General features: G+C 26.3%; 1 protein-coding gene across 4 annotated transcripts in view; it reads right to left on the bottom strand.

Annotated features, from left to right (window-relative positions):
- The window catches only part of LOC118074586 (tRNA dimethylallyltransferase), a 49,880-nt gene extending 37,723 nt beyond the window's left edge, over positions 1–12,157 (bottom strand). The window contains exons 1-3 of one of the 4 annotated variants that reach the window (XM_035095938.1): positions 12,066–12,157; positions 881–1,018; positions 159–571 (exon numbers count right to left, since the gene is read on the bottom strand). In XM_035095938.1, the coding sequence (XP_034951829.1) occupies positions 159–571; positions 881–964 (497 nt within the window). In that variant the 5' untranslated portion in view covers positions 965–1,018; positions 12,066–12,157. Of the gene's footprint in view, positions 1–158; positions 572–880; positions 1,019–10,151; positions 10,171–10,395; positions 10,512–10,556; positions 10,721–12,065 lie in introns of those variants that run through there. The other 3 variants (XM_035095909.1, XM_035095920.1, XM_035095929.1) reach the window with 3 other exon arrangements.
- Positions 12,158–16,519: the final 4,362 nt, after the last annotated feature.

Below are 16,519 nucleotides of genomic sequence, written 5' to 3'. Positions count from 1 at the left end.
AATTAAAATATTAATGACATTGATAATATTCAATACTTTTTTTTATATTCATTGATAAAATGTGAAATCAGCTGCTAGAATATACACAAATCTCTATTTCTATTTCTCACTTTTATCAGAATGAATAAAAAAAAAACATTATTCTTACTAAAACTTACCGGATAATCTTTCGCCTATTATTTGGATGCAAGTATCGTGCTCTTTTTGGATCAATTTCAGAAAGTTTACGATAAAGAACTTCATTGGATTCATTACTGTCTTCGTGTTCCATTGGCTTGGAGGCGACAAAAAGCTCTTCTTCTTCTTCTTCTTCTTTTTTCTCTTGTTCCTTTGGAATAAGTCTACTACCTTCGTCAGCTGTTAGTACAGTTGCTTCATCCTTGTGCTTGTTTTTAGTCTCTTTCTCACACTCGATTTCGCTGTCCTCGAATGCTCGACCATCATGTCTATTCATCAAGTTCCCAGACGCTTTAGGATCCTCAACGAGAATTTGCCAGAGCAGTGACTCAATGTAATAGTTCGTGCCTCCCACGATGATTGGCATCTTCCGCCTGGCCACTAAATCGTTTATCTGAATCGATTGAGGAAAAGGTCGTAACATGGTCGAATTTAAATATCTTACAAGAAACATAGACTAGGTCATCTTTTTTTTGGCAATTAATAAGAATTTTTTGTTGTCATTTTTTACTACTGAACTCACAAATCATGTTCTTTTTTGTTGATTAGTTTTGATTAATTATTAATTCATCAAAAAAAATGTTAAAGAAATCAATAATTACTTAATAAAACATTTGTGAAAATAAATGAATATTCAATTTTCTTTATGTAAAGCCATTTTTCTCAAAGCACATGCAATAGTGAATAATTAATAAAAGGATACAATTGGAAGAGCTTTTTTCTTGAAATCAACAACACAATAATTCATAAGTGGGTCCACGAGATTTATCATGTGATGTGGCACCATTGATTGTTCCTCTTGAGTCACTTTTGCGGTAATTATGTCTAACCCTTTATACACCTAAAGTAAATATTTATATTAAAATTTACATTTCACATATAAATACATTGGTAATATAATATATTCATATGTCATGTTTGCTTATGGAAATCATGGTTTTATAATTTTCACAATTTTTCATAATTTATACACTGATTTCTGTTGACAGTTTAATTAAAATTAAATAAATACTCGTGTTCTCTTCATAAAGGAAAAAAGAATCGAAACTTCTTTAAAAAAAACTCTTGAAATAACAAATTATCAAAATATGTGAAGAATAAAGAAAAATAAATTAAAGTTCCAATGAGTAATATTATTATTATTTAACACAAAAAAAAATTGATTATTTAATGAATCCACAAATTTATGGAAAGAATTATTTTTACATTCGTATGTTTTGAAGTAAAAAAAAATGATAAGGAAAAGCAAAAAAAAAATATTTATCATATAAAAACCTGTCTAGAAATCTTATAATTTTGATAAGTGACAAGTAATTGCTTATTAAATCACTCTAATGTTTGACGGATAGGATATGAATACCTGTATATAATTATTATAATTTTATCAAGCACATCATTAATATTACACAGATGAATGAAAAATTTCTAGTAAATATCTGTCAACTTACATTTAATTTTAAATAGAAAATAGTTTACAAGAGTCATCTTATTATCGACAAAATAAATAAATAAGCAAAATTGAAATAAAGATCTAAAAGGATGATACTTAAGTTGCAAGAATGTAAGCTTATAAGATACTAATCATGATTGCCTTGACCTGAAAGAAAATATTAAATATTGATTCAAGTGAAGAAATTAGTTGAGAGGACTAAATTGCACACTTGGATCATCTTAAGGATTGATACCTGAATATAAAAAGTCGAGTTTAAAATTCACAGTTTATCCTAGAGTAAGCTTAAGTCATTCGAAATGTATTTCAGAATAAAATGAAGAATTTAAAAAATAATTAAAAGCAATTTAATACCTATAGGATAGATAAGTTGGTAGAATCATTACTTATTCCAACATCATCAGATTTCACAACTAATTTGATTTTCTTTTCACTGATTTCTACATGCTCTTCACATCATACTACTTCCGTTACCATGGTCATTTCACTTGAGTGAATTGCACCGACATCATACAATTTTGTTTCACTACATTCATCACATTTAACAACGTCATCAAGCCTTTGGTTCGTTCCGTTCTCTTCTCAGTAATATTATAAATAAAACTTAACATAATAATTACACCGGAAACTGTATTTAACATTTAATTACAAAGTCTGTAATAATCTGGTTTTTTTGTCTACTGCTTATTAATTAGCAATGATCATGATGTCTTAGGCTTAGCAAATTATTGATTCAATGATCAGTAATTGATAAAAGCTCTTGAATACTTGAATCTTTTTCTAAACCTTATATTTAGGAAACTGTATTATTATTGTTATGATTGAACAAAATTCATTTGATGACTTTAAAATGCATTGGAATTGATGATCAAGTATCAAATTGAGAAAACTTCAAAGCATATGAATGTAGAGTAATTTATCAAAATAAAAAATGAAGAAACTTGAAATATTTTTTCTTTATTCATCAGCGTTGAAAAGATTCAATTTCTATTCATACCGGAAGTACATTACCATAATACCATTAGAAGGATTTTAAATAGACTCAATAGCTTCTATCACTAACTCACCGTCTCTAGTGTATAAAAATGAGCAAAAAGTTCTGAGTTAAGTCTATTTTCAGACAGTAAAAATTTTATGTAAAATAAAATGTGCTAAAATATTAAAAGTACCAGCAATATTGGATAAATTAAAAAATAAGCTATATTCTTTTTTTCGCGCTTTTTCACCCTGATAAACTGATAATTTATTAAGAACACTACAGCAAACAAACTTTTTTTTGATATTTTCAGGTCATCCATCATTTACTTTACATTGAATGTAAGAAAGTGATATTTCTTGTAAGAGATACTCAAGTGATAAAAGTGCTGTAATTAAATTATAAAAAATATTATTTTTAACAACAATTTAAAATTACTCTGATTTTCTTTACATAATAAAAGCACATGTTTATCAATATTTAAGTTAAACAGATAATAAAATAAAGGAACAACATACAATGAAAATTATAATTCAGTTGATCCTTATGCAGACTCTCTTTCGTAACGCGGTCAACCGGAAAGATTGAGTTCGAACGTTGACTTCAAACCCACTTAATTTATTCACACGACCAATGAGAGGGCAGATGTCGCGGTAGTTGATTAATAAACTTCAAGATGGGGCCAGAGAAGGTCGATTGATCACTCGAATGGCCTTGATGGGTAACGTAAGAAAGATAAGAAAGTCATTTGAATGACAGTTCACGACTAACCAATTTGCCAGTATAATGTTGATACAACATCCAAGACCAATTACTTTTCAGTACTATATAACAATATAATACTAAAATATTTCGTTGGTGTCGGCTGTCATTGAGGTTGCTTCCATATTCGGTTAACAGAAACATTAAAAGCGATCTTTCCGCCTCTTTTTGCTTCAAGTACTCTTAAGTAAAACCCTCGAGTGTAACGGGCCGATGCTAAGTAAATTAGCTCGTTCACTTGTCGGTAGAAGGGATGCTCGAGAGAGTATTATACTGTTTCTGTCTATCTCACTGAAGAAACAGACTCTTAATTGCATTGAGTGTCGAAAATAGTACCCAGGAAACAACTATCCAGTCGACTTTAAGTTTACTTTTTTGACACCAAGACGATTACTTTGCAGCTTCCTACATTCTATAACACTAACTTTTCGCATTTGAATATGCTATATTTAGATGTCGTCAAAAATCATTTACTTTTATCTACAAAAATAAAAATAAACTAACAAGAATAGATTCAAAGAAAATTAATATTCCAAGTGTAACTTTTAACTTAGACTTTGATGGGTACCACCACTAAATTTATCACCAAAGTTGCAATGTCCATTTGAATGATAGAGAAGTTTTAATGACAAATTACGTGACTTCTATAAGAGTATGTGCTGAAATCTAATGACTTGAGTTGATGATTATGAATATAATATTCGAACTGGATCAAAATCCTTCTGATGAGATGTAACTACCCAATCCCCATAAATACGACTTTTTATTCTAAAGATATAATAGAAGATCTGAAAAATAAAAGCTTTTATTAAAATTAATCCTCAAATTTTTCAAGATTTAAGAAAAATGAATAAAACTAACATTTCATAACTTACACATTTAAAACTTTTCATCTTTCTTTCTTCACACCTGCGAGAGTTTTTAAGTAAATTGTCTTATATTATTTGTCTGCAAGAATAATCTCCATTGCCCGAGATGATTCTCGTGAGATCTTTTAAAATGAAGGATATTGTATTCCATTTTCTCATGGTATCTTCATTTCGACTTGCAAACCGGTTCATTCTTGTCTGATATACATTTTCTTCATTTATAAAATCCTTCATGACACGTGGGCGTGTCAAACATATCAAATATACTATACACCACAAATTATTTTCCAAATGATGTCGCTCTCATTTTGTAATACTTTTGTTATTACTGGTATAATTAATTGCAATTATTTTCTCCACATTATTTTGCAATTGGATCATCATTTTTAGTCTTGTTTAGTCTTTTAATTAATTACTTTAAAAACAATTTGATTAATAATTGTCAAATTCTGATTAGCAAGTTTTCAATCAATTTGTCTATATTGATAATATCTTTACTATTCAAAGTGATTATGTAATTCTGTAGTAAATTATTACTAGACATGTAGATAAATAAAACTTCAATTATAAATAAAACGTATTCAAATATAACTTTGCAAAATGCTACGGTACTTAATGAAATGAAAGTTCAAAGTTGTAACAAGAGAGCTATGGTTAGTTCTCATACTCAATATAGTTTCCTCTCGAATCCTATTGATAATTTTATACACTCTGAATTCTTTATACTATACCACAATTTAGGTGATTTGATATTCAAGTGGCTCTCGGTAAGAAGTAATAACTCATCTCTCTTGATTGGATTATAATAGTTCAATTTAAAAAATAATCTTGGATTTTTTCAATTCAAACACTTCTTCCAGAATTAAGATGGTACTTGCTCAATATTGATTTTCTCTTATCTAGAAAGCATGATTGAATTTTTCTAATTTATTTACTAATAATTTTCAATTATAATTTTAGTTCATAGGATTTCCAACTTTATTTTCTCCTCATGATGTTGATTAAGTTCACTTGTCAATCATAATTATTTACCAAAACAAAGGTAATTTTACTAAAATATATTAACTAGTACAACACTCCCTATTTGGAGAAGTCAAAAAATAATTTGAAATTCATTGAAACTCAAATTTTTATTCACCAAACGTATAAGTGGCATCCATCTAAAAGCATCAAAGACTTCAAACAACAGCAGACAGTGTTGATTAATTATACTGTAATTCGTTCGATGGATATCCTCTTTACACGTCTATAGTGAAGACGATCATTAGTACCAAGAGTATTCGTACTAATTAACCAAGAATACTAAGTGGTTCTTGAATAAATACACTGCAAACAGCGGGTGTATATCACCATCTTTACCAATAGGAGCAAAAGAAAAATCAGAAGATGGCGAGAATGCTACTTAATAGGGTTACTTTCTCAGTTGGTTCAAGTTATCAACTTTGTTGAATGCAGTTATGTAGAGTGAATGGTTCCTTATTATTGATCTTCAGATTAATCGTATGTACACTTCAATGCCTATGTGAGGCTTGGAACATTTTTCCAGCTTTATACCTCAGTATAGTTGATAACAATCTATATAAATGTGCTGAGATTAAATGATTTTATCTGTTTTATAGATAATTAATCTTCAATTGATATTTTTTTCAATTATAATTAAATAAAATCAATTATTAGTTTTTATAGAATTAATCGATCTATCGGTGTTTTGAAACAGTCTAAACTTATGGAAAAGGAGTATTAAACTGGTCACTTCTAGTCAAGAAGAAAACAGGATAAATAAATGAAGAAAAAAAAAATTAACTCTTTTCCCAAGTCGATATTAATCTATGATGTTAATTGACAAAGATAAAGGTTGATTTTTTTTAATTAGTTAAGTGGTTTATTATACGAAATTAACACTAATGAAATAATTAATAAAAAAAATAAACATTTACTCTAGAGGTGATCAAAAAGGTTGTATTTTGTTAGAAAAAAGTTTAAATTTTTATTTCATAGATATGAGAATTAAAAAAAAATCATGATAGCAAACTTTTAAGTCATAAATTATTAGAAATAAGTGTTAATTTATGTAAAAATAAAAAAAAATCAATTTCAATTCATAATTAATAAAAAATTCTTAATAAAAGTATAATCTCTTTGTAGAATCAATGAATATTTATTGAATTTGAGTAAAGAAATCAATACTTTGAAATAGCAAAAATATTTTCTTTTTTTCCTGACTAATAAATTTTAAACAATTTATTACTTGAATATTATAATATTATGTAAAATTAAAAATGTTTTACTATTAGAACTAATATAAAAATTTAATAGCATAAATTTTTAATTAATATAAAAAAATAAATATTAATAAATTTTTCATTATCATAAAAAATTACTTTTCTATAAAAACATTTTTTTGTTTCTCACCTTTTGGAAATCATTAGGTATGTAGAAAAGAATAAAAAAAAACCCTAACCAAATGAAAAGTTATTCATCAAATATTATTTATGTAGCTTCTTACAGTTTCTGTTCCAAGAATTTTCTCCGAGAATTTCAACACTTGTGTAATCTCTATCCCACGGTTCAGTATTCAGTAGACAGGGAAAATGTTTATATCACATGACTACATACGAAACGACGATTAGATCATCACTTACTAGTCAAGGTTGCCCTTGAAGTAATTCATGAACGAAATTTGGTAATCGTCACATTGTCAATGAACTTGGTCTTTTTTTATCTTTTGCTTACTTTGTACTCCATCAGAAGTGAAGGTCTTTATTTTAAAAAATACTCTAGCCACCAGAGTCTAGCCTAAACCAGTTGTAAATTTACCACAACCAAATGAGACCCTTTTGGGTGGCTGCGTTTGATGGTATAGTAATAAAAATTGACAATTTACATGATTAATTTTATTCGAGAATTTTTATGGGAAGTGTATAGAATATATTTGGAGTGAAGAAATATTTCTGCCAAATAAAACATAATAAATTATAATAAAATGTACATAAAGGGTTCTAAATTGTCATTGAAACTGCAGACATCATGCTCGTGAATTTTAAAATTATTTCTAAATCAAGATCTATAGATAGATGCTTAATAAATTAATAGAATCAAACTCAAAAAATTGATCTCTTTTGTTAATTAATTATTACCACTTCAACATAAGTGACAGGTGAAATTCATCAATGAAAACCTTGAGAATGAAAAAATAATGTGGGAAAAAAAATTATTAAATTTTCTGATATTTAAAAAAATTAAGACCATAAAAAGAATGACCATTTTCGAAGAATCATATCAATTTCGAGGAAAAAAAATATAAGATGTTTGCTCTTACGAAAAATCTACAGTCTCAGGATGTCTCTTAACAAGATTATATAGACTATCAAGAATGAAATGTACTTGCGTTGACTTTTGTCGATCAGAGTCCCTTTTTTCTTAGATAAGTAAATAGCTAACACGTGGTATGACTACATACTACACTTTGGAGAATAAAAGATTATATGTTTAATTTATAAATTCCGGAAAAAGGGGAAATGCATTAAGATTCATAGCATCATGCAGATGACGAAGAAATCTAACCCATTTACCCGGAAGTTGTAAAGACATATAAAAACCGGAATTTTATGTTTGACTGACGAATATCTAGACGTCTAGTACCTACATCTGTTCTCGAGATCTATTCTGATGAATTAAAATTAAAATTTAGTTGGAAAAATACACAAAATAATAAAATCTCTAATTTATGTGAAACAGTGTTTGATCTTAGAAAGAAAAAATTCAAATTTTACCTTTGCGGTAGTGAATTGTTTTTTCATTATATAAATCACAACCTAAATAATATAAATATATATGTATAAAAATCACCAACATTACTTTGATGGTACAAAATCCAAATGTGAAAATAGTTTTATGATTGAAGAATATTAATCATTTATTTAACTTGTAAATTTCAACATTTTTAAATAATTTTTTCCATCAACTAGTACCAATTATTCTTTGCATAATTATATCTAATAAAGATTAACGAATACTTATTGCTCATTAGTATTTATTGCTTATCAGGTGTCAGTTCTGTTATATTTCATCATTATTTTATAAGACAAGATAAAAAATGATCTCCATGTATCGAACACTATTATACATGATAAGAAATTGATGATGAACACAAAAAACAATCAACTATTTATCATCTTAGTTAAATATAAAGTATGAATGACGAGCGCCGTAAGACATTTAACCGGAAACCTCAAGAGTTGATTATGAATTTTATCTGAAACTATGTCATGTGGGCCCTAATGAGACCATTTGAATGAAGGCCGCAAATCCTAATGTTGAAACACGTGGCAACCTCTTCGATCCAACCGTTCACAAGAATATCATGTGATAAATATGCTACGGATACGTGTGGTTTTGTTATCCAATGTGTGAGATAATGGAAACGACCAATTTGCACTTTTCTTATATTGTGATCATGTGAATTGTTGTGATACATAAACACTCAGAAACGTTGTCATTAATCTATTTATATGATTATTTCCTTCTATCATTACATACTGAGAATTTCAGTTAACTAAGTAAAAGTATATCTTCAATCTAATTCAATTATCTTTAAATTGTATATAAAATACCAAAAATCAAGTTACTATCAATCATTATAGATAAATTACTCCATTTCACACACTTTGAAGTGGATATTATTTTTTATAAATACCTATTGTTGTAAGAATTTTATCTTACAAGTTATAATAATATTCAGTCCATGGAATAATTGTGATAAATAATAGAAAAAATTTTTACTGTGAATTTTAAACTATAAGATATCCTAGGCATACTTGATTATAAAACGTTTATTGAAGTGATTGGATTTACAGTAATGCTGCAACCATATCAATTGAAAAAAGGTTAACCTTTTTTCGAAACAAATGCTTTGATGACTACTTTAACCTACTTTTCCATAAATATTAAAACATAAATATAAATTATTTAAGCATGTTTCTTCTGGCTAGTTATTTTTATGTAAATTTCAGAATGGCAGTAATAAAAAAGCAAAAAACATAAGCAGAATAAGTAAATAATAGCTTGATAATTTCACATCATATCTTTTAACTAGCAACTTTTTGTTCTTATTTTGTAAGAACTCATATACTATGGTGTTTTTGGTAGATACATGAAATTTTAGTGCTCGAGTTAATTACACATGCACTGTTGCTATTATTCAAGTACTTAGGGTAATGAAGACAAACATTTTATAGCTACAATCTTCAAATGCAAATGACGAAACTTTGTATTCATTTGCATATAATCGAAAGCAAATTCTACTAATATAAATAGCTCAAATTATCGGAGTACGTGCAATAATACATTTTTACGTACTCAATTTCTTTCAAATATTCTATCTATGCAGGGGGCAATTTAAATTAATTACACCAATCTTCTTGGTCTTTCACCATTTCTATCTAACCTAGATGTGAATTAATAAATTTATAAATAATACATTTTACTAGTTAATTAGTAGTCATCAGATTTTTGCATTTATTGGATGAATTTTAGAAAACCTGCAATCATATGAAAACAGTATAAAATATTTAGAAAAATAATTGATGGATTATTAATATTATTCTTTTTTCATGGCAAATTGATAGGAAAATAATTATTATATAAATTAAAGAATAAATTGGAAAGTTAATATGCATATTCTATCATTTTATTATTTATTAAATAAACGATGCAAAACGATTTTGCATCAGCTTAGAACTGTTTTATTTATTCTAAAAAAAAAACTTTTTTATTTATGGTGCAATATCAAAACTGTAAATCCAATGTTCAGAAACAGATTATTATGGATATTATTATAATTACTTCAATTATAGAAAAAAAAAATAAATATAGCATGAAAATATGTAGATTGAAAAAAAGTAATGTTTTTTATTACCATATATTATTGATAAACAACCATCTTTTTTGTTTTTCTTTGTAGCAAACTAGTATAACTAGTAATTGTTAAAATAATTAATATCCATTAGGTCTTCATTATTTAAATTATTATCAACATATTTTTCAAATAAAATCAACGTATGTTTGATTCCAACCTCAATACGTTTCTACTTCAATGAACGTTTTAACTTCTTATTTTTAATTGCTTTACATAAAAAAACTTTATTATAAAATGATATTACGTTTAAATCGTCAAGCATTACTGCTTTAATTTGTGCGTAGTTTGATGAAATAGACACGAAACGCAAATATTTCGTGTCTACAAAAACTTAACCTTTAAAAGCACGAGGTACCGTGCGCATGACTTTACACGATGGATCAAACCAATCTGACAATTTCTTACCTGCATACTGTCAGCTGAAATAATTTCTCCGGAATATTTGAGAGCTAATTCAATACCTAAACGGGATTTTCCTGTGCCGGTTGAGCCCAGAATTACAAGAATAGGCACTCGCGACATATCAATAACCTGCGTAATCTCTAGTTTATTATGCCACAAGTCACAGTACTGACAAAGAGGCAAAACGATAAAGTGAGATAAAGAGAATTGATGAAAAGCGCATGCGCAGCTATAGTCCATCCACGCGCATTCTTGTGAGCATTCTATTTGCTTTTAAATAGCCCCGTTCCACTCGTTCCATCGTCGCAGACGCGGGTATTTCAAGAGTAACTGGAAAATCGCGAATGCTTGGTGCATACCGACTACACGACAGACTATAAGTAACTAAAAGTACATTCTCTAGAATTAAACACGTTACAAGAAACTCTACACCACACTAAAACTAGACTTAAGGGCCACATGTATTTCCTTCAAAATGGGTGCCAAAAGATATTGCATTTTCATCGTTTATTTATTTGCTCTTGTTTCAATAATTTCACAAATAAATTATAACCTTAAATTTTGATTATTGATCCAATAATTTGGTTTTTTTTGGTCAATCAAAAATGAAATTATACTCTAATATTTGATTGAAAATAACTAATGATTATTAGAAATAATTATTTTGAGGTTAAACCTAGTGATGAATTTGTTTATGATTGTATAAGTTTTATTTAATTATTGAAACTCGAGCATAACTTACCTAGTGTTCGTTGGATACTCTAAATAGATAAAGATGTCATAAAATGACTTGAAGATAGCAAAACAATTTTTTTTATTATGTTGAAAAAAGTTAAGTAATAGTACTTTATTGATAGTTCTTGTTTCATAAATAGTTCAGAATGAATAAATGAACGTTAACATGAGAATATGAACATTTGTCATTAATTCATAAAACTCAAGACAATAAAGATAAAAGAATTTTTGAAATTCAATTTCATTTATTGATTATTCTTAACTTAAACAATTCATGTCATGTATTTTTAAAACATTTCATTGTTCTTTCATTTTTTCATTCATTACTATTGTCACTTATTGCAATATAATTTATATTTATGATATAAAAATGAACAAATATCTATTATTATTTCAATATTTACAGATAGATTACTACATTTACTTCTATGATAAGCAGAGGAGAATTGCAAGAAGAAAATAAATTGTCACTTAAGATTAAATATAAGTTATGTAACCCATTTGTTTACAAACAAATTCTAATTTTCTTGTAGCAAATAATCAAAAAGTTCAGTAAATATATTAGAAATGATAATGTCACCGATAATCCGTTAGCATTGATTACAACAATGTCATATGTGTTGTTAATATAGGTCATTATTAAGAAAACTTATTGTCTACAGCAACTAATAAATGGATATTTAAGTCAAGTAACTTCCTCTAAAGTTTCTATTTACTTTTTTCATAAATAAACATGCTAAATTCGATAGCAAATTCATATAAATTATTAAACATTACCCAGAATCTTAGGAGGAACTCTCACATACATGCATTCCAACATAATTCACAACTGTTATGTAAGTGATGAATTGATTGATAAATGACACTCACGACTTACTGACGACTGAGAATGAAAATTTAATCTAGACTTTAAACAATATTATTAATTATATAATTAATAGTTTCAATGTATAACTATTTCCGATCTTGTTATGAATAATATTGTATTTAATTTTCCAAGCATGAAATTGAACTCCATGATGTTGCACATGGTGCTGCAACTTCAGCATCTGCAAAATTAAATCGTGGAATCCCCACAATAGCTTAGTGTAGGGACTATTCAGTGTTCAACGGGTTTCCCCAAGTCTAGCTAATAATCAGTCATGCGATTTTCCCACTTAGTCCAAGATTGATAGTAGCTCTAACAGATTTGCAGTTTGATACATCTGGATACTTTTAATTCATTATATCTATAAATTTTTCCTATTCAGTTAAAAGGAATTATAAATTTTTTTCACATTATTTTCAATCATTAACACATCCTAGAATCTTATATAATTGTAAAATGTACATTATTTAATGGTTATTTTATTTTAAGAATAATATCAACATGTTTATTATTAAAAAAGGTAAGATGTCAAGCGAAAACTATAGTATTATGACTAACTATACGAGTTGGTAAGATTAGATTCGTTCTTTTTAGAATTAGAACTCTTGATAAGCTAACGCCATAACAAAAATCATACATAAAAGAAAATGTTTTTTTTACGATGATAAGGTAGCAAGTGAACATAACTGGTACTTGATGTAGGACAAATATTAAATAACGGAAACGAAAACATTAATATAGTTTTACAGCGCTTTATTAATATATATTTTTTTGAAATAAAAATGTCAAGGAAACTGATTATCCTTTGTATACATATTACAAAAATGTGCAAAAACATAATATTCGGATTAATTGTTGAAATTTTTGTGTTTGGTTTTTACATTCATCAAATGTATATGCATCACTAGTAACAAAATTCGATTTTATTTTAAACGGAAATGTTTTTTAATATTCAAAAATAAACAACTCATCAGTTCAATATTTTTGAAGTATTATCTAGTTAAAATGACTCATTTATCAGTTCGTAATTACTGGATTTAACCATTGTGGCGATTTAATAAACAATAATATCTTAAGTACAATAAAAAAAAATTCTTCGGCTTTTTTATTTTTTTAATTCTCTCACTCTGTTTTGCCTGGAGGAACAAAGTTCCGAGTTAAATCATATTAAAAACTATTTTCTACTTAGACAGTTTTGTAATGCTAACATTAATTAATAATTTTTCAATCACACTTTATGTCTGTTACAAAAGTTACACTTTTTTTAAAAAAACTGTGTAACACAACAAGCTTTTATATTTTTCTTATAGCTAATTTTTTCTCTTATTCTATCTTAATTGATTTCATAACAGATGGGGAGTATACATTATTGAATAGAGGTATATAAATTTTTACTTATTACTGCGAACCTTTGATATAAAGATTTTTCGCTTAATTATTTGAACATATAATAAAAAGTGTCATAATTTTATAAGTGTTGTTAGTTTGTTTCGAGAGACTTATTATTTATTATTATGTTCTTATTAACTATAGTTGGGATCAAATATTGTATAGCTGGAACGTTTTAATAGTAATGTTAAATACTCAAGTACATACAAAAATTTATCAATTACAATAATCCAGTAGATTATTGTGATTTCTAATCATCAAAGCACACTGTCGAATTTATACAATCTCCGAGTAATAGGTACAATAAAGTCAGGGACTTTCACTCACAAAATCTGTCATAGTTGATAAATGATTTAGAAAATTTTATTCTTATTCAACTATAAGTTATTTTTATACAAATCTATGGTAAAATCCCTTTTAAAGCCACTAAGTCTCTGGAGTATTAAATCGCTACGAAAAAATCATGATGTCTTGTAGAGTAAAAAAAACAATAAAAAGCTATCAGACATCATAATTCATCACTTGAGCGATAGTCACTTTGTTTATATAATTAATATTTTTTTTTTATTATAACAATTTTCATTGCAAAAATAAGAGATTCTATAGATTTACGTATTACAGGTAAACTAGTTTCGATTAAAATTCATCCTTCCCTTTTTCTTGTTTATTTGCTATTTGCCACTTTCTTTTTCATTTTCACAATAAAAAATTTTCTCTTTCTTTTTTCTTATTAAATCGCCTCTTAGAGATGAATATTCATTACCAATGATACTTCTATGTCAATTTTTGTTTCCTTTTACAATATATGAAAATAAAGGGGTAAATAAAAATATCGTTTTACCCTCGATAAAAAAACTTACATTACTTATATGTGAATAATTAATGTGCATATATCCTTGACATTTTATATATTTATATAAATTCAAGCATTACAAATATTAATATTATTGTTTATTATCTTCATTATTATTATGATTATCAATATTATTATTAATTGATTGATAATAATAATATTAGCTCTATTAGCAGTTTATAGCACTATTATTATTATTATAATTTTCATTATTAATATTATTATTAGTATTATTACTATCATTATTATCTTGATTTTCGATTATTTGTAAAAGCATTTTAAGTTTCGAATATAATTAAATGTTATTTTTTTTTACTTCCATGTAATCGATTTATTACATGGAAGTTATTATTTATACATAAGATATTAAATCGTACATTATAAATTTACATAACTAAAAAATTCAACGAAATTTTTTGCATTTAGTTTAGATCATAAGCAAAAGCACGCAGTCCTTGAGAAATCTTCATAAAAGTTAAAAATATTATTTATTATCAAACTGCTCGACAAAATAACATTTACGTGCTTCAAAAAATCAATAAAACTATATAAAATAAATGAAAACACTTAAAAAAAATTTTTTAATCATAACGATATGTTGAAAAAATAGAAAATAATAGAAAAATTTAAATTGTGATTCATAATATGAAAATCTCAAAAATTTTATCTTTTATACTTTTCTTATTTTATTTCTTTAGTATGAATTTTTCGTTTTTTTTTTGTATTTTTTTCTTTTCAATTGTCAACAAATAACTGAATATCTAAGAGACGTTCAGATCAAAAAATGTTTCTATTTTTTTTTTTATTAATAAAAATAAAATAATTTCGGGTTCATTTTCACATAATTTTTCATTTTCTTTCTCATTTTCTATTTATTATGTTTTTTATTACAATAACTATCATTTTTTCAATATTTATGAAGCTAACAGGTACGTTTGCACTCTTTTAAAAACGACAACGATACACAATCTTGAGGTTTTATTTATTGAAAATGACTTTTTATAATATTTAATTTTTTCTATTTTCATTAGAATCATTTTTATCATATTTTTCAATACCATATTTGATAATTAAAGCTATCTTCCAACATAAGTGATGTTATCGGATCCAATTTGTAAAAATAAATTATTATCATTATCAACAATACAAAAAATAAAATTTTTATATTTAAATATCAAAGTTATAAAAAAGTACATTCTTGACCGACAACTGATCATTTTTTTTGGTATATTTATATAGCATGAATGTGAAAAAATTAAATAGATGGTGTATCATTGTCGCAAATGTATAAAATTGAAAAATTTCTATGTCAATGATATCATGAAAAAAGAAAAATAAGTGGTTTTTAAGTGGTTTTACGGGATATTTATATGAATTGCTATGGAAAATAAGATGAAGTCTTGTCCTCTTTTTCTTATTTTATTATAATAGTTGGCACAATAAACTAAATCAGTAAAATGAAAATTCACGGGTTCATCAATTATGAAAAAATATCTGAGCATGGTCGATTTCTTTTTTTATACAAGGCACGTGTTACAAAGTTATATTTGTCAATTTCATATTTTAAAATAGAAATGAGATGAGACTATATCTATATTTTCTATTCGACTCTGAATATCTTCCTGTTAAAGCGTCCGTTACATTTTTTTCTTACTATAATATATTATCATTGAATGAAATATAACGCGAAATCACCATCTAAATGAAAATTTTATTTTCAAAAATAAAAATATTACTATCAAAAAGAATCATTCTTTTACACAAAAAAATTTATACTTAATTTAACAACGAATGATTTTGCACAATTTAAACTTTTGCATCTTTTTGAGTAGCATTTTTTTTCAGTTTTTGAATTCAATTATTTAAGATTAAATATCTTATTGAGCAAGAATATTATAAGTGTAGTTTACGCATTATTTTATAGTTTGTTCTCAACAAGAATAATTTTTCTCTTAATTTACTTGTCGACTCAATATTGGAATCATTATTTCAGTATGAATAAATTTAATGAAGCGATGAGTAAAAAATTTTTTTATATCATTATTAAATAAATTCAATATTTTTTATTGAATATAAATAAAAAGCCGTTGACATGCCTTAAACAAGCTTTGAAACAGCGAT

This window comes from Chelonus insularis, unplaced genomic scaffold, assembly GCF_013357705.1.
Source record: "Chelonus insularis isolate UGA/USDA-ARS -01 unplaced genomic scaffold, ASM1335770v1 contig_116_pilon, whole genome shotgun sequence".
Taxonomy (NCBI): domain Eukaryota; kingdom Metazoa; phylum Arthropoda; class Insecta; order Hymenoptera; family Braconidae; genus Chelonus; species Chelonus insularis.
This window is presented reverse-complemented; position numbering and strand designations above follow the sequence as displayed.